The sequence below is a fragment of the Echinococcus granulosus genome (genome assembly GCF_000524195.1).
Source record: "Echinococcus granulosus chromosome Unknown EG_S00067, whole genome shotgun sequence".
NCBI lineage: Eukaryota > Metazoa > Platyhelminthes > Cestoda > Cyclophyllidea > Taeniidae > Echinococcus > Echinococcus granulosus.
In genome coordinates, this window is record NW_020170447.1 from 293,051 (window position 1) to 312,175 (window position 19,125).

Here is a 19,125-nt window from a genome sequence, read left to right on the forward strand (position 1 = left end):
ATTTCCAACGTAAAGAGATCGTCGGCCCCATGCAGATCCAGCTTCAAGTGTTTGTAACGTACACTGAAAAGCGATAACCCTTTATTGAAGCAGTTTTGCAGAGATTTTGCTGCCTCATCAAGAAAGCATTCGCATGGATTACGTGATGGTATCGGGTTTCAGAAGAAGACAAACCTTCTACGAGTCATCATTCCAACGAGTTCGATATTGAATGGGCCCTCATACTATTTGAATGGTGAATAAAACGCATTGTCTTCTGGGTCATAGTGGAACTCCACTATGACCTCATCAATAGCATCAGTTGATGTTGGGGCCATTGTGAATGATTGAATGGACAGAGTCAAAACCGTTTATGCTAATAAACTCATTAATTTCAGTTGATGCTCGAGTAGTAATTCAAGTTTTGAGTCCATAAGGATCATACCAAAGAGACAAAGACGCTGCTGCGCACATTCGCGTTGCCGACATACGTGACGGAGCCAGGGGACACAGCTCGCACTTACGCACTCACTAACCGAGCGTTGGGGACACACGATGGTCCCTTTCTCGCATCGTTACTGCATTTTGATTGGCCTCGGACTTACGAGGATTGCTAAAACACTTAAAGTCTATTAGTTTGTGATACCAGGCAGCTAGGAGAGCCGGACGAGGACGCGAGTCCCGAAACGCTCTAGGACTGGGCATGGGGAAGATAACCTCCAGGAGATGGAAGCAGGTATGTTTTTGGGAGTTGCAGGCCATCCTTCTTAGCACAAGGGTGAGGTGTCAGCCAGCATCACTGTAACCGAACCAGGACATCCTAAGGGTCAGCGTTCTTGGCGTTTGTTTATTTTAATCAAAAATCTCGAACACACTGACGCATCAACGAGATCGACTAAATAAACACTGTGGTGAATGAGTAGTTGAACCACCTACGGTTCTGACGGTCCGATCGGTTAAGTCCTGGCAAAAAGTCTCGTTTCCAACGAAAAAGAGTTCATCATTGAAACAAAAATAAATAGCAAACCTCAAATGCACATATCTCATCAATGCGGCAGAACCCTTCCCAAACAAGGCTCATTTTCACTGGGTGGGAAGAATTTAGAAAGCAGATCGGTCTGGTAATCAAGAGTTTGTTTATGCACCGTCTTCACTGCTTGCCGTGACTCAGAGCTAATTGAATGGCTAGGGAATAGGGGATCTCACTAGTTCATTCTCTCGCTCCTTCATCTAGAAAAACAAGACGAAAAGAAGGGCAGGCGCGTGCCGAAACCATTATGCATAAACTCAGATGAAGAGACGTTCGGGAAATGGGCCATACTGCCTCCATTCACCACATCGCATGTTAATAAACCCGCATAAAGCAAAAAACCCTAAGCTGGTTGAACAGGAGAATCATCCTTCACAGCAGATCATATAGCATGCTTTAGATTACAAAAGTGGAAAATGAACAGGCTTCCACAGCGCCCTTAAAAACTATCTCAACCGTCCCTTTGTGTGCGTAAATGAGAAGGCACTTCAATGCGCACATTGGTAAGCTGAAGAAGGCTTACGCCGGGATGCATGATCCACTGTGGAAGGCAGAATTCAGCTACTTCGGCATCCTCTGAATCCTGGTCAACAGTGGAGTGAAATTGGGACGGAACAAATCGAAACAGTTCACAAAGTAAAAACTGATATAGTATGGATGTAGAACCAGTAAAAGGTAAGTTAAAGCTGGTGCTTATTAGGACTACAAAAGACCGAAAAAAGCAAATGAAAAGTAGGAATGAAGTAAGGCAAAAACTCCATAAACTAGAGGGGGAATCCAATTAAACAAACCCAAATCAAACCAAAATAAGAAGTACATTTAAGAAGTGAGATCAAAAGACTTGGAATCTCTTAATACTCCAAAAAGCATCAAAGCGATAAAGGAAATCGCCCAAAATAAAACCACCCTGTTAAAAGATTCAAATGGGTTTTGCTCTCAAACAGTAATTTCTACAAAGAGAGAGCGGCATTCAAAGAGCCCGATAGTTCTTGAAAGGCACCTTGGGTCTCAACGAGGCACCGTCCCTTATTAAACGAATCGAAATCTCATCAACCATCCTAACGCCTCTTAAAATAAAGCAGTTCTGATAATTTCACTGCAAGTGAAAAACAATCCACTGCCTCTGAATTCGCCGACAGCTCGCTTTCCCAGTTTAACCGTGATAAATTTTGGGAATACAACAGGAGTCAAATCCGCAATTGATGCGACGGAGAATGGGCATGCAGAGAAGTGGTGTAGTTGCAAGGCAGGTGGGTGAAAAATAAGAACGCAAACCACCATCTGCCCGAGGTGGGGAGAGAGAGAGTCACTCACGTCGACGTAATTCGCGTTGATGTAGTCCGATTTGCGTCCGTTCTTCAGAATCACTCGTGTGTGATCATCTGCGCGTGCATCGTGGAGGAGGAAAAAAAAGGAAGGAGTTACTTAGGCGTACAATGAATTAAAAGGTTTAACTTTCAAAGCCTACTTTCATCTTGGCCATACTTTGTGGTTTTGCTAATGGACGCGCAGTCTAGTAGTTCTTGACTAAATGAACTGTTTTATTCCAACTTAATGTGGTGCACGTCTATCAATTTCTAACAGCAATGTAACCTTCGTCGACACCAGTTTTTTTTCATAGAATGGATACTCAGTAAGGGATGAGGTCTCGGATAGGCATGAAGGTAACAATATCGCCAAATTTGTTGTAAATTTTATTGCTGCAGGTGAATCCTGCATGGACATATCATAAAAGTATACTATTCCCTTGGTGAATGTGGAATATTGTCTCATTGTTTTGGACAAAAGTATACTGGTTCATCTGAAGCCTAATTTCATGCTGTTTATTTTCAACATATTAGGGAAAACAGAGTCCGAAGGTCAATACTGCTTGCCCTTTGGGCCACACCGTATTACTGAGCACGGGGATTGACCCCATCGGTCATGAAGTGTACCTTGAAGTCGACCCCGTGCATACGGAACTACTTGTTTGTAAGGAAAACAGTACGCGCACCAAGTGGCGTCACTACGTTACATTAGACAAAGTTCAAGACAATGGGAAAACGAATGAGACAACTTATCTTTTTAAGTATTTCTACCAGTCTCAAAGGAACAATGGATAAAACGCATGTGATTTAGGCACCGTATTAAGCACCATTTTAGGCGAAAGGTTTGGAGGTTGCTTTCTCTTATCTCTGTCAGGAAATATGAATCCTAGTATTTATGAGTTGTGACCCGAATTGTCTTTGAGGGATTTCGTTATACTTTGGACGTGACAGGACCTTCAAAACTAGAAGCCTTCACATATAAGTTTGAAACCATCGAAGATGAGGTAAAAATAAAGACATGGAGTGATAAAAGAACAGTTCGAGTTTTTCTTTATTTCAATGAAGTGAATCGTACGATTTAACGCCTCAAAAATACACGGGAAAGTCGAAAATGCTATCAAAATATGCTATACAAGCCGCAAGGATGATAGATTGCTGACATCTGGCGTCGATTTCTGGAGGGTACAGAACACGTCCCTGATGAATTGCTGAATGGGAAGCTCGCATCAACGATAACAGTAACAGTGATTCCCGTGGAAGAAGAGGTAACAGAGGGTGGGTAAATTGCCCAAAGCCTCCCTCTAGAGGTAAGTAACAACCCCTTTAAGGTACACTTCACATACAGTAACGTGATTTACGACCATCTCTATCTCCTCTTTATCGACAAGGGTGGAGGGCAAAACACCATACCATTAAACCAGACGAGATCTAGGGATTTTAAAGCATTAAAGACAAAAAATTACGACTTTGAATGGGAAATGCATTTAGCACCTAAAAGTCGAGTCCCGATCATGGTATGACGAGGTGAGGGCATGAAAAACAACCAAATTACAGAAGTGGAGAGACGAAATTCGCATGAAACAGTGGTGAGCGAAAAGCGTGATGCAGCCAAAAATAAGTTACTTAAAGGGAGGAACCCCTTACTCACAGTAGTTTTCAACGCTAGCAAGATACTCGTGAGGAAAGAAAAGATCACCATTAATGGAGTATTAGTCAAACAACCCACTTATCCAGACATCCCAAGGTCACCAGCCCATCGCAGCTCCGCCTTTACCTTTCTAATCAATCGCCTACTCACATCAAATGCATTGGCCCAGAGTAAGTCCTTTCACTGGAAAATTCGTACAGGCAAGGCATTCAATGATTACCTAAGTCAATGAACACCCACTGTCTTACTTCTTTGAGCAACCTTAAATTCAAACCCAAGCTTGCGACGCAATAAATGCCTTAGCCACCATCCTTTCAAAATGTCATTCACTGCGTTCCATGGAGCATTCAAAGCTGATAACACTAAAAATACCAACAAAATGGAAAATGAAGAAAGATCGACATACTGCTTAACACCTCCCCCCAACATCGAAGTATTTGGCACCGCATGCAGCCAAGCTCTCAAGGAGCAACCGAAAGGAATACATTCGAAAGGTTGTTATAAGTGGTAATTGATTGCACCGGAAAGTGTCAAGTGGGTGCTCACCTCGAGCACCTTTCGTCATGAAGCATAAGAGCCGCCACCCTCAGATGGAGACAATTATGAAACCTGCATAAACTGTACCAGAGAAGTAGCCTCCCGTCACACGCTTTTTGTAAGGCGTATGCAAGGAGTGCAGGCTCAGCCCCATCGACGTACGAATTCGGGATGGGCGCGAAAGGCAAAGGAAGCAGCAGAGAATTCCAACTGACCATAGCCGTGAATAAGGAGAGCGAAGAATTCCCGGATCACTTCAATGGAAACAGTTGAGAGGATAGCAGAAAAGTTAGATACGATTCCCGCATTTCACCATGTCTCGGATTCTTAACAATTTTCAGTTTAGTAAACAGTGCCCTAGAGAACAGTGAGCACAAGCGCTTGGATGTTTTTTTTTCCGCAATTTAGCTGATTATCGAGTTAAAGGTATCAACTTCATGAGGCAGATAAACGCTGGTGGGACACCAGTTCATTTGGAATCAGGCAGCGGAGAATGCAAAAGACGCATCCGCCACCCATGATATAAACTGGGCTTGTGCGCGTGAACTCGAGTACTGTTGACCTCCCGACCAAACGATCAACAGACATGACCTCAGTACAAATGTCTCTACTGCTGACTTGTGCGAGTAAGCAAAGGGGATAATAAAAGACCAGGAACGGTCCCAGTCTAGCATAGACATGGCACTTGATTGACCTTGGTGTTAGCTCATCGATACGTGATATCAGGTAATCAAGAGGGCCTGAGCGAGAGCACGACGTGCTAGAATATTCGGGAACCAGCCATAAAATAAAAACTTCCAGCAGGCCGACCCATCTGGGACTATTTTCGAAGTAGCTATTACCAATGGAACACACCGTGACACACTTCAGAGGGTACTAAAATTCGCTGTTTAGTCGAGACACTAATATTTGCTTACACATTAATCAAACGTTCTATGATCACAAGAACGTAGATAGAAATAGATAGCAAGGTGAGATTAACTCCCAGAACCTTTACAACTGCCAAAGTGAATCACATACGAATTTGCAGTCAAAGCAACGAGTATATCGCTAGATTCCAATCAGGTAATAAAACTACTGATTTATATACTTCGACGATCAAACGAGGTCACAAATGACTACTCATTGTCAGAGAAGCAGAAACGGCGACAACTGGGGAGGTGTGTAAGAGGGGGAACGCCTGGTGATATGATTCACTTTTCACAATTCTCACGTTCAAAATCGCACCAATTTCTAGGCGACTTCAAATAATGGAGGTTGAAAACTGTCTTTAGGGTGATGACAAACGAATCAATTTGTGACCCGATGTGCAGCTATCCATCCTAAACAGTAAAAATACTCATGAACCACAAATTTGTGATGCCTTGTACCGCTGTTTTTACATAATTTAGAGAGAAGATGCAGCCTCCGGACCAAATTCAACCAGCTTGCACAAGTTAGTCAACCACTCTCAAGAGAGATTTTATCAGACCCTCTCAGGGTGGATGAGTCACTGACTTGGAAAGACAATGCTGGACGAAATTTGAGCTTAAAGAAGATGCGCTACTGGTCGATACCTACCCTTAGACTTAATTATACCCCTCATTCTTCTTCTGCTGGTTTTCTGCAGGGCTATAAAGAACAACGTACAGGGGAAAACGTTGGTGTAGCGATTCTTGGCCATGTTATCCGGCAGACGAGCGACCGACGTTGGCCAGCTGGTGCGGACACTTTGTTCAATCGCCTAGAAATAAAAGACGGTGAGAATACTGGCAACGCAGTAAAAGTACTGACGTTTAAATGCACATAACCGAGTCCCCTCCAAAACTCACTTTTTTGTCTTCAATTTAATCGCTTGAAATGAAAGACAACCTAGTAATGTATTGAGAAGTAATGTTATTCTCAAATCCAAGGTAAGTCAATAGGGGAAAGCTGAGGACTAACGGGTTTACAATTTGTTGAATTGCAAGTCAATTAAAGTGGAATTACACGTGGACTTACTCCATCTATTCACCTGGACATTGATGCATGGAGTTTGTTGCCTCCAGTCTCATTAATGGTAACTTTTACCAATGAATATGTAAGTGAAAATAATAGTAAAGTTTCAAGAGTTTGCACTTTGAGAGGGTCTTTTTGATCGGTGTAGACAGTCAGTAAAGTGCGAGATGGAAGCCCTGTTTTTGTTCCAAAGGCTAAAAGATCGTAACTTGGATGGATGACATACGTTTGTCAAGACAAATCATAATACCGTAAAATGAGATCAAGACATCGCATCACTACAGTGAGGATACGTAGCTAGCTAGTCTTAGGTAGATAATTTAATGCCACTATCAAAACTTTTATACCATTTCCTGCATTATGGCAGATAAGCCGATGATCAGATGGATGAGCAACGAAGTGAGCGGACGCTTTGGTGAAAGAATGGATGCTTGAGAATCAAAACCAATGATAACTTGTGTAGTAAATGGCGGATGAGTGAGTGTAAATCCAAAAGGATAACCCGAATGAAAGCTAGAAGGGGTGAAACTAAATAGTTCGATACAATTTCACGTCAGTACCTAGTCGGGAGATTGAACAGAGACTGGTAGTTGAATAGGATTAATAGCTAGATGAGGGAACCAAAGGAAGCTCAGGCTCCAAAATGGATGCCATTCCGGATGGATGGCTGGGCCATTAAGAATTAGTGGGTGGATACATGGGTGAATGCTACTGAATGGGAGGTTGGATGTGCGAATAGCCGATCGGAGGCATGACAGGCCGGTAAAGGAGTAAAACACGAAATGACTGTATCTAGTCAGAAAATTTGAGGGATGAATCAAGTGGACGAATAAATAGGATCGACGAATGGACGGGTTGATGGATATTAATTCGACCACCACATGAAACGAGCTAGAAGGATATTTTAGTCGGAAGCTCTAGCAGTTAATTTGGATTTTCACCCAACATGCAAGGCACTTGGGAATGCTCGAAATTGAGTGCCATTGGAGGATTGAATGGGAAGAGTGTAACAGAAATAGACCATTTGTCCTTAAAGTAATAAAAGTGAAAGCGATAGGGACCAATAGCTCTTGCAATGTTTCTGCATCAACATGGCCATAACTTTTATATCTAATTGTCAAGTGTTTCAACCAACGTGAATCCACTTTCAAGGGAGATAAAAGCACTAAATTTGGAAATAAAATGTCCGAGAAAAATCAACGGGTAAAAACTTGATAAAACGAAATCAGGACACCCCGGAAACTAAATTAACGATGACATTATGCCTTCAGTAATAGTACGTTTGGGCACGATTGATACTGTGGGAAAGCGCATACGTAAGACTCCAACTTCAATGCCAATTGCGTGTGCATTTTTATGCAAAATACTCGTGACTACCATTGAAGGCAGTTGGGTAGGTAAGTATAAGAATAAGCTCGAGATTGAATGCGTTGAGTTGAGGGGTTTGAATTGATGAATGAGGCATTGCACAAGCGCATGAAGAGATGGACAAATGTCAACAGATGAAATAATAAAAGGCTAGATGCTGGTTAGACTTATAAATGAATCAATAAGTCGTTGATGGCACCAAGTCGCTTGATGGCATCAAGGCTTGTGCCAAACATTTACAGTGTCTGGTTGTTAGACAGAAAGATAGCTGGATGGGCCAATGATTGGAAGAATGAATGAACGAACGATTACGTCGATAGACAGATGAGACCCTGGACATACTAGTTGGACAATAACTCAATCGGAGATAAGCAGGTGGATAGACAGGTAGAGATAGATGGAAGGAATCAGCGGAAAGTAAGAAGTCAAAAGCGCACAAGTGGATTCACCTCACCTAGGCAGGAGAAAAAGTTGCCGGATTGAAGTGCTGGAAGTAGCAACAAATCGGTGGATAAATAGAAGACTGCACTTAACAATGGATGAGGCGTTGAACGAATAAATGGATGGGTTATTGAGAGTTGGATCAAACAAATTTTTACTTAGTAGAGATAAGTGGGGAAACGTAGAAATAAACTGATGAATTGGTAAATTGAGTTAAATGGATAACTAGACGAATTGTTGAGCAGAGCTGATAGCTGGACCGATCAGCACAACCACCTGAGCAAAAATACATTGAGGGATGAAATGGAAATTGGTGAGAAAATAGATAAGAAATTGTGAACCGCTGGAAATCGAATGGATTAATAAGCAGAGGAAATAGCCCATAGCTCACTTCTAGCATTTGCTAATACTTATTAGGAAGATCAGACGGTTCGACGACGGAGTAAACAAGTTGGCGTGAACGATGGCTGAATGTGCGAATGGGAAAATATTATTCGGAAATGGAGAACTGAATGGACAGAGGGATAAATGAATAGAAAGTCGCAAGTCCGATAGACTTAAAATTGTCCAAGATTTACTGAAGCTAGTCAGAGGTGCAGACGAAAAAAATTGAAATGACAGCTTGAAAAATAGTTGAATAAATTAATGATGGGATTGGACGATAAATAAACACGTACTTGAAGCTTAAAAAACAGGGCTGAGTGAAAAAGAAAACACCGAATTCATATCCAGACAGCAAAGCGGAGAAATGCCTACCTCAAACTCCGCCTGATAGCCTGCATCATCGTCCACATGATAGCTGGCCACGTGTTGCGCCAGTCGCTCGGCTGGAATGGGCTTGTACGGACTGTCCTCGAAGCTACGCATCTTCGGTGTGACCAGCGGGGTACGCGCATCGTCTGTCCGATCGCCACCTCCGCAGCCCATACCAAAGTCGTCTCCCAGGCTACCAACCACGCCGCGACGCTTGTAGACCCGCGAGGAACGACTGAAGAGTTACCAACAGATGACAGTAAAGGTAAACACTGGAAATATTTCAAAGCAAGAAAATGTTAATACGCCAAACCCTCGTTGAGGTATCCCGAACTCCCTGTCTCTCAAAAATGCTAGGATGTTTGGTTCCGGATAAAGGCTTGCAGACTGTTGACAAAGTACTTCACCACTAAGACGGTGACCGAAAACCATGGGAAATGTAAAGCTCGTGCAGTTAAACTACAATAATGAGATCCGATCTCCATACCGGTGAGATGGAACTCCGCCAAGGTCATATCTGCAGGATTATTTATCGGCCCTTCTATTTTCATGCTCTCATAACCAAGCAACTCCGAAGTGACTTTAGACGAATGGCATTTGCTTCAATAGCCCTGTTCTTGTCTAGATGGTAATTTCGCTGCCTCTGACAACGTCACAAAAGCTCGGAGCAAAGTAAAACCCGATTAAACGGCATTCAAACACGCGACCTTTTCTGGTTCTCACCATCCGACCTTAACGCTGACGACGTAGAGGTCTGTCCGTGCCATCTACGCAATTTCATGCCGTTTACACCAATGCCACTGATCAACTTAGGCGCCTCGTAACAACGTCTTAGAGGCTAAGCTGATCATTATACTGGCGGCAGGATACATTGCATACACTGCCCCTTGCAACGTTGATAGCCGCTTTCGATACTTCTTCACCGAAGGTTGGAGTTGATACTATGGCGCCAGGGGAATATGCATTTACAAAAGAATAATGTGCACTGAGTGTTCAAGCGACAACAAGGTCACATTCAATGCTTAACGAATCAACCTCCACGCTGCTACCAGAATTCCAGCCTTTTCTATACGCCAATAATTAAGCTACTTTCAGACTCCTGTGACTTACAGAACCTTCAAGAATAATTTAGGCACTAGAGTAAAATCGAAATACCCGGAAATACCAAAATGAGTGCGGTAAAGAGCTTATGTGTAGTTATTTTGTACGTTTAGGAGCGCTATTTATTCACCTTTTGATAAAAGACGATGGTTTATTTAACCATGACGCTCCAATTGGTTGATGTGAGGTCGCCCACATAAACTTTGTCCAAACAAAATTGTTCTTGATACGACGTCAACCGCTAAGGTGGAGGCAAACAATTTGGCTGGTGAAATTAATGCTCCCTTTTGGGGAGAATCGACCCCTTTGAACGAAGGCCTTGGAGACAAGATTCCCAGGTTAATAGTTAGAGTAATGACGCCGTTTCCACAAATCACGATCGAGGCAGGTATTGCGCTGACGGTTACACACCGATAAGTTTCTGCAAGTCAGTCGCTTGATACATGCAAACGGCAGTTCACCCCTTTCGTGATTACTCTTCTAGTAATGCAAAAATAGAATTTCAGTCGTACCAGGTCATGGTACAGACGAGGAACAATGCTAACGCGTATCGACTGGGAATAGTCGTATATGATGGCTGCAGCGCTAACCTGGAAAAATGCTAGAAGGATGATGATAACGGCAAAACGAGTGAATGAATGGATGAACTTATCACGTAAATGCCAAACCCTGCTGATAACACAAAAAACGACACTTTCACATCTCAAAAACGCAAGTTAAATGCATGAAGGGTACATGCGATGGGAAATGGATATGAGTGAATAGACGAATGGAATAAACGTAGAATTAGCTGATTTGTAGGCGGGTAAATGCAGGACTGAATGGAAGATGAAAGTTAATCTTTTCAAATCAGCCAAAAAACAAACTACGCAATTTGTCCTTCCCAATCCCACGGCGTCAACAACGATTGTGGCTTTACGTTGATAAGAAATATGACAGCTTTTAAGGGCGAAGAGGCGGAAGAAAAGCAAGGAAAACCAAGTATTTTTGCAAATTAAATGCGAATAAGCTACTTTATAACGAGCAGCTCCTCTGGTTAGTAGCCAACCTGGGCAAGTTGGAACCTATAAAAGCACCGCACAAGTACTGAGAGCTCAAAGTTGGAGGATTTTGAATGATATTTGCTTATATTTCGGTGGTATTTCAATTGAAAAACCTAACTTGAGGTAGTTGCATCTTTCATACCTCCGGCCAAGATCACGGTTAGATAGGTGGACAAACCCTGTATCGGACTTTTAAACGTTAATTCTGCACACTCAAAAATCGGACTATTTTGATTTATTTTCTGTCGACAACGAATATTGAGACAGGACTGGGAAAAGCACAGATATAAGCATGCTTAAATGTCCTCACACGCACAATTCAGATCCAGCTTGCTGGAGAGAGGCAGTCGCATGCTCCGCTTGAAATGGCAATTTAAAACACCTCCTCCTCCGTCCACCCCCCAGATTTCTCAAGAAAATATCAAAATACGGACAATTCTCGGTCGTTTTCCGCGCTAATATTGCTCCATGAGCTTTAGCACAGTAACTGCCAGCATTGCAGATGTGTGGCGTGTTACTTGCTAATTTACGATGGCTGTGGTCAACACTAACCGTGCCGCAGACAAATGGGTTGATGCTAGTCAAAAAAATATGCAAGATCTTGTTCAACTGATAATTACGTTTTCAAATTCTTGAGTGGCATATCCTTAAGTAGAATACGCCTTCCAAGAGCTGTGGCGGGGCATCTTTTAAAAGGCAGGACCCTGTCTCAGAAGCGGCCATGGTAATGTAAATTATACGATGTAGTCATGTGAGCAAAAAGACGCGTCTGGGAGACTTCGTTCATATAATGAAGTTCTTAAGACCACGCATAGAAGAGAATAGGCGTCCAGCGCCAAGTCAGTCAGTAAACAAAAGTCTGTATGCACTTAAAAGTGCCTGAATAGTGTCCAACTTGCTGAATAATGTAAAGCAAAGTACAAAAAGCCTAAACTATCAAAACCAATCTGCCAACAAAGGTAGATAAAAGTTTGCCATCATGAAAATGGATCGACAAGACTGACAACGAAGGTTCAATAAACTGCTACGTGAGTGACAAGGAGTCATGATTACTGGTGAGTTGTGCAATTGGCTTCCTTACTTTTCTCACAAGTGGACCTGGTAACGCTAGGCCAAATCCAGATATGTTGGAAAGCCCTCCTCGTGGATAATCCTGAAAGTGGGCCATCTCTTGGACAATCAGCAAAACTGATGTTGAAGATAAGGACAAATTGCAATGCGACTAGATTGCGCGAGAATGACTGGACTGGGTGGTTGGCCTCGGCGAATCCCACCATTCATTGCGCATGCGGCAAAGATGCTCTTGACATTGACGTGGTGGAAATGAAGTCAAACAGAGTCGTTGGGTACATGGAAAAGCAGATTTGAAATGAGAATCAATGGGCTGAAGAAATGAGCGAGAAGAGCCACAACTATAAGGTATTTGTATATAGGAAAAATGAAGAGGTAAACCGTTGTGCATCAATTCAACACTTGTGGCTACAAACTTTGGAATAAGCTAAATGGTTCAATTAAAGCAATGTCGTTTTTACTCTTGAGAACAGAGTCTCTAAGCTACTTATTGAATAAATTCTAAGGCAATTTCACAGCTTCTACACTTTCCGATTTAACCGAAACGCCGAAGGAGACTAAACAAAGTGAGATTCCCACAGTACCAGGCAGTCGATCAAGTTGGATGTGTGCCTGTTGTGATGAAATTCACTTTCTTCATCAACAACAAAATTCTCATAGTTATTAAAAAAGGTGTTGCAAGACCTCAAACTGACCAATTGGAGTAATTAGGCAGTTCCACCGTTTCTGCTGTGCACTCTTCAAGGCTCACGAAAAAACGCACTCAATGGGAAAAAGCCGCAGTAAAGAAGTATACATGAACCGTTCGATTTAAATAAATCATAATTTATTTGTACTTCGTTGTGAACTGTACAAATAGCAAACCTTTCCTAAAGAGCTGCTTGAAACCGCATCATAAAAAGAAAGCGGACCCCTCGATTCAGTTTTGTGAATCTCGAAGCTACCTTTCAATCAGGCATGATTTAAAGTAGGCCGCCTGTTAGGTTATATCCTACCAAATTGAAGAGCGGGAGTAAAAAACACATAAAGTGAAACTGCAACAAAAATATGCTGAAGTCCTTCTTGAGTCAAAAAGTGGGATAAATTCTACTTTTAAAGTCGGGAGAGGCTCATTTTTTTTTCCAAAATCTTCAGTAAAAGGGGTTAGATTAACCGTTTACAGTGTTCCAAAAAAATCAAATTGGGGAATGAAGGATATCGTAGCCACTCAAGTACAGCGGAAAGGAGATCCCTCCTGGATGCATTCAGCCGATTGCATTTCAAATTGTACAAGAGTGAATGAACCACCGCCACCTAATCTCTTCAGCGTTGAATTTGAGAGTCGCCGGGTAACCTTTCTAAACTGAGATACATGTCAATTTATTCTTTCCTAGCCACACCCCAAAAGCAAATTTGAACCGTAACTTTTGTTGATCCCATCACCCTCAGGTAAGACAAATTCCATAGAATTTGAAATAGCGCCGTTTACAGAAGTCTTTTGGACCTAAGATCCATCTCACTCCTTTAGGCGTTTCTAAACAAATAACTGATTGACTCACCAGTAGAAAATGGAGAGCGCCCCAACACAGCAAAGCATGAGGAAAATTGCGAAGACGGCACCAATAATCCCACCGATTGCTTTGTCACTCAACTCACCGAATTCGGCCGGTCGAGAAAACATTTCTGCTAGGTCTAGGAGGGAAAAAAAGTAAGAAAATGAAAGGATGAGATTTAAATTAAAGATACTTACGATCCAGATCGAGCTGGAGAACATTGGAGGTGGCACCGAGAGCCTGACAAGGCCAATCAATTTTACAGTCGCGGGGCCGACAGACCGACCGCACAGTAAATTTGAGGACGATTTCTTGACCCCCAAGAAGATTCACACCACGGAAGGGAAAGGTGTACTACAAAGGCATGAGGAGTTGCAATGGGTTTTGGAATTTAACTTACCGAGAAAATTCCATTATCCCGGAAAGTGGAATTGAAGGTGACTTCCTCACAGATGCTTGAGATGGTGGATTGCATGCAGGCCAGGAAGCAATGGTTGCCATCCGGGGAAGATGGGGGGTCGGCGTATACCCAGGAAACCTTGATTCCTTCCAATGTGGCCGAGATGTTGAACAACGTGGGCGGAGGGAAGTCTAGACACACAACATAATTGTACGCCTAACTACTAGGATGTTATCAGTCTCACACCGATGGCACGAAACTCTAGACCCTCAATCCAACTTTCAGGCCCGTATGAGTTATAATGTATTCAGAGGTAACCCAGATGTTACATCAGTAGCGACCTTAAAAAATCCAGTCCAAAGGAATAACAATCTCCACTTCGCCAGCTCAATGCTAGAAAAAAAAGCTGCCGTGGATATGTGAACCAGAAGCGCAAAACCGAAGGTCCATCGAAAAGCATCGGATTTTCGCGACTACATCCGATCTTGAGTTCCGCATGACAACCGGAATTGGATAAAATCAGAGCCCTTCATAAAAATGCACCCAATGTTTATGTGAACACAGTAAAGGCGAAAAACTGGGAATAACCAAGGTATCAGGCTGAACAGTATCAAAATGGCAGCAGGATGAAGAAACACAACCCCGTGAAGGTACTTGCTATTATGCGTTTTCTCCTCTGAGCAAAAGTTCCTTTGAAAAACAGTAAGCATACAGAACACGCCTCCCCATAAAACATCATTCAGACTTAAGGAAGACAGCAAATAAACTCCTTACAATCTAATTCATGGCAAGTAAATCCATCAAGTGGATGTAAAATTTTAATGACTTCATTCTGGCTTACAAGTGGTTCCAATGTATTGTGATCTGATTCCCATGCGCGTGACACGGAGACCTGATTGTGCTGCCTATGTTACTGGTTTCTCAGCTATTCTGCGAGCTTACAAGTGGAGTGATACAAAGGAGAATAAACCCACCGGGGCAAGAAGTAAAGTCCTGTGTAAGGAGGCTAAAATCACCCAACCCAACACTGGTCCTCGCAGCAGCTTGCATTTGATAGCAAGTGGCATTCCGAAGCCCCTGTATGGCAAAGTACGTCTCCTCCGTCTCCGCTGACGCCACTGTCGATGAGTTACTGCATTCTGTCCACTATGTATACAAAAAAGACTGAGGAGTCTAAAACGAGCCAAACCTTGATGAGATAGCCCAACACGACACCGCGGTTGTCGGAAGAAGTGAGGCTGACTCGAAGGGAGTCTATGGAACGAGATTCCACTTGGAGTAGAGGAGGGTCGGGTAGACCCTCTCGCGTCGTGAAATTAAGGACCGATGGAGGTCCGAACGTTCGACCGTTATAAATAGACACATTTACACGATAAGACGTGTATGGCAACAGTTGCTCCACGGTGTAGGACTTTAGGAAGGGGATAATAATAATGATATGAAATAAATACCTCGGTTTGGTTATTGATTAGTGTGACATTGATGGTTTTTCGAAAGAACAGCATCTCCAAGGCTAGTCGAAAACCAAAGAAAGGGCCGAAAAGGTGCTCGGGTGGTTTGTAGGACCCCGGACAGGAAAAGGAATTGTCACTAAGGGGAGTAATATCGCCGGCTGAGAGGTTAAAAGTAGCAGAGGTATTGGTGAAAGAGGTAAGGGTGATATTTGGCGCTGCTGTGGGGGTACCGGGTTTCGTGCAGACACTGCCATTTAAGCTAACTGGCCCGAGACCAATCGGGTCACGAGGAGTGAGACGAACAAAATATTTTGAGTATGGACTCAAACCATTGACAACTAGCTTCTGTTGCGCGGCAGACACACTTGAACTTTTGTTTTGAGGCCTTTAATGGAAAAGAAAGCAATAAGGGCAGAAGTTGACAACCATACCCCGTAACTTGAATCTCATAGATAAGAGAATTTGGGACTTGTCTGTCATTCTTCCATCGTAAAAATATTGTGGACTGATTAAGAGCGGATAGTCGCAAATTGTTTGGAAGAGTAGGAATGTCTAAAAGAGAATAAAGTGTTCCGTTAACGTACCGAGAACAAAGAGTGTCCAGAAAGCAGTAGACTCCCCGTCCCGAAAACAAGAATAATTTCCTTCATGACTTCTTGAAACATTGAAAATGTCAAGACGATCAGAAGATATGGCGACATTATCCAATTGAGGTGTGTCTGTTGAATTTAGTGTATGATTGAAAGGACCCAGCCAAAGCACAGAGCCTTGACTAGACAACGGTCCACTTAAAGGACAGGAAAGTGAAACGTTGGATCCTGAGCGTACAGAGTGATGAATGGGAAATAAATGTGCTACCAGCATTAATACAATTAAACAACTTACATATTGCAGCACCGCTGTTGATATTTGAGTCATTAGAGGCAGACAAGCTATATACAGTGAAATTAGGAGACAAAAATTGATACAGTAATATAAAAATCGTCAGCATATTTGGACTAAGAATGTAATTAAAACCATTTTTGACACTCAGAACTATGTACACCGACGCGCATAAGGCAGGCCCAATTTCGAACTGACCGCAATCATTCACTGCCTACTCAAACACGATAAGGATGGAAACAAATTACTATGACCAAGACTTTATTAGTAACCTAAGATGTTTAAAAATTAAAAGCAAACTGCTATACAGTAAAATGATATATTTTATGTGGTCTTAGTCAAAATTTCTACCAGTGCTTTCTGGATATTTAACTTAGACCTTACTTCTTTCACAAACAGGTATATTGATAGCATAGATTACGCAGTTGTAAAATAAACGTTCAAGCCAGCTTTGTCTTCTACAATTTTACTACGATTTTTAATAGTTTTTAGTGCACATTTCTCCTAATTGTCGCAACACAGCCGTCTTGATATCATTAACTTTTATCTCCTACACACATAATAGTAAGTGTTAAAAGCAAGGCTTTTCCATTTTTATTGTTACATAATGCAAAAATAAACAAATTTTATTCTGTCAATTCCAATTCGTGGGGTTTTTTGGACTGAATAACCAGCGGTGTTTTTTGTTTTGCCATTTTTGGCTGCATGAATAACTGAACCTTGGAAGTGGACTTCGGCATGTAGTTTATTTTACAACCAATTCACTGAGCGCCTTTCCCTGCAGAATCTCCTTACAGGAGTCAAACACTCGGATGACATTGCGTTTATCAATCGCTGTCGTGGGAAAAGGGTAAATCTTTCGCGTTTTTGTTTCCTCGCACTGGGCTAGAAAAAGAGTTTTGATAAAGTGGGTCACCGTGACGGTACGGTACAAGGCCACGCTCATTAGTTTCCGAAACAGTTGCATGAACTCAATGTCGTTCATTAGGGTGTCAATTGTGCTTTCCCTTACATCCCCTGTCAAAGGCCAGGTTGTTATAGCCTCTCCGTGGAGCGCCTTATTTAACGTAGTCTGCACCTCATTATATTCCTCCATCGAAACCTCTTCCATACTCATAGCCCCCATCTCGTCCTGCCTCCCTAACACGGCATTAGAGGCAGCTGGAAGAAAGTAGGAAAAATGCTTCTTCCATACCTCCATTTCGCCTTTCTTTTTCTTTTTTTGCATTAGCAATTCACTTAGAAAAGTAATCGTAAACTTCACCTGTCCCTTTTTGTACTCGGGAAAGAATTTTAGAATCGGATTTTTTCCTGATCTCACCTTGTCGGCCAACTTATCCTGCTTGTTGAGAAAGAGGATAAAGGATTTATCCCTCAATAGACTTTTCGTCCAAACCTGACCCAGCAGCTGATAGGATTCTCGTAGACGATTCACACTGTGATCCTCCTCCAGCATCGTGTCATATGCCGAGGCGTCAGTCAGGAAGATCACCGCTGTCACTCCATCTGTCATCGCTTCAATCCACTTTGCTCGCTGTTCCCGTTGCCCACCGACATCCACCATCTCAAAAGGGATGCCATTGTAGACAAGTGACTCCGTGTGAATACCAAGAGTCCGCGTTCGACATTGGAGCACATCCTTATCACTAGGCAAGTAGTCTGGTTGTCGAAGGACATTCAGTTTTTCCAGAAAGTAACTTGCACTATCGATTTGTTGAAACTCGTTTCCACGTTCCTGAGTAGCCCGCACAGCACGATCAGACCAGAGGCTCGCGCACATGCCGAAGAATTTGTCCCGGGTCTCACTATCAGCGTCCACCGTGTACCGTGCAATTGCATCGGGATTAATCCTCACTTCCTCATAGATCTTAATGACTTTCCGTTGAAGGTCTACCATCTCTTCGGAGTGGCTATTCTCCAGTGGGATGTCCTCCGCGATCATAAACGTGCAGATGTTGGCCAGAGCCTGGATGATGTTCCGCTGAATCTCGGTTAGGAATTTAGATCGATAGGCCTCGGGAAATGTCCCGTGGGGAGAACTGAGCAGCTTAAGCTGCTTCACGAAGGTCGATTTGCCCGACTCACCAGTGCCAATGAGGAGGATGCGATGTACACTGCGGTTCTCAATGCCATGTTGTTGCATAATACGGAGGAAGTAGTCGTTGCGGCGTTTATCCTCACCAGAGAAACAGTCCATGCTCCTAAGGCGTGAATTAGACCCACCATTTCATGAATTGCGAGGAATGCAGGATTTCAAACTTCTTTATCGATCAACGGCAGAGCTTATTTTATTCTCCAGCTTTCCACTAAATTAATTGATATAGCACCATTTTTAGAAGGCCAATCAACATAGAAGAGGCATTCTTGTAGATCCCTGGGCTCCAAATGTATTTGTTTTTTCAAAAGTTCTTTTTCCACAAATTACTACAGTGAGGCGTTTTAATAATCACTTTGACATCTTAATTGCGCTATCTTTAAACAGCTTTGTTTTGATGCGGCAAGCAGTGTTGACAAAGCGACACTCCTCTGGGCAGGAGGCTTTAAGGTGTTGTATTAATCGAGAATCCAGCTTATGGCAAATCTTTTGGGTAAAATCCGACAC

At 42.7% G+C, this 19,125-nt stretch overlaps 1 protein-coding gene across 1 annotated transcript; it reads right to left on the reverse strand. All coding sequences in view use genetic code 11, as the record gives it.

The window, feature by feature from the left end:
• Window positions 1-4,645: 4,645 nt before the first annotated feature.
• On the reverse strand, window positions 4,646-18,720 carry EGR_06992 (Guanine nucleotide-binding protein G(s) subunit alpha; the record flags this gene model as incomplete). The annotated part of the gene is made up of 12 exons (XM_024496241.1): window positions 4,646-4,755; window positions 6,131-6,224; window positions 9,044-9,275; window positions 13,794-13,926; window positions 13,985-14,141; window positions 14,188-14,378; window positions 15,162-15,333; window positions 15,377-15,598; window positions 15,639-16,026; window positions 16,073-16,193; window positions 17,319-17,684; window positions 17,763-18,720. 12 exons carry the CDS (start codon window positions 18,718-18,720, stop codon window positions 4,646-4,648), a joined length of 3,144 nt encoding a protein of 1,047 aa, XP_024349358.1.
• Between the last annotated feature and the right edge of the window lie 405 nt (window positions 18,721-19,125).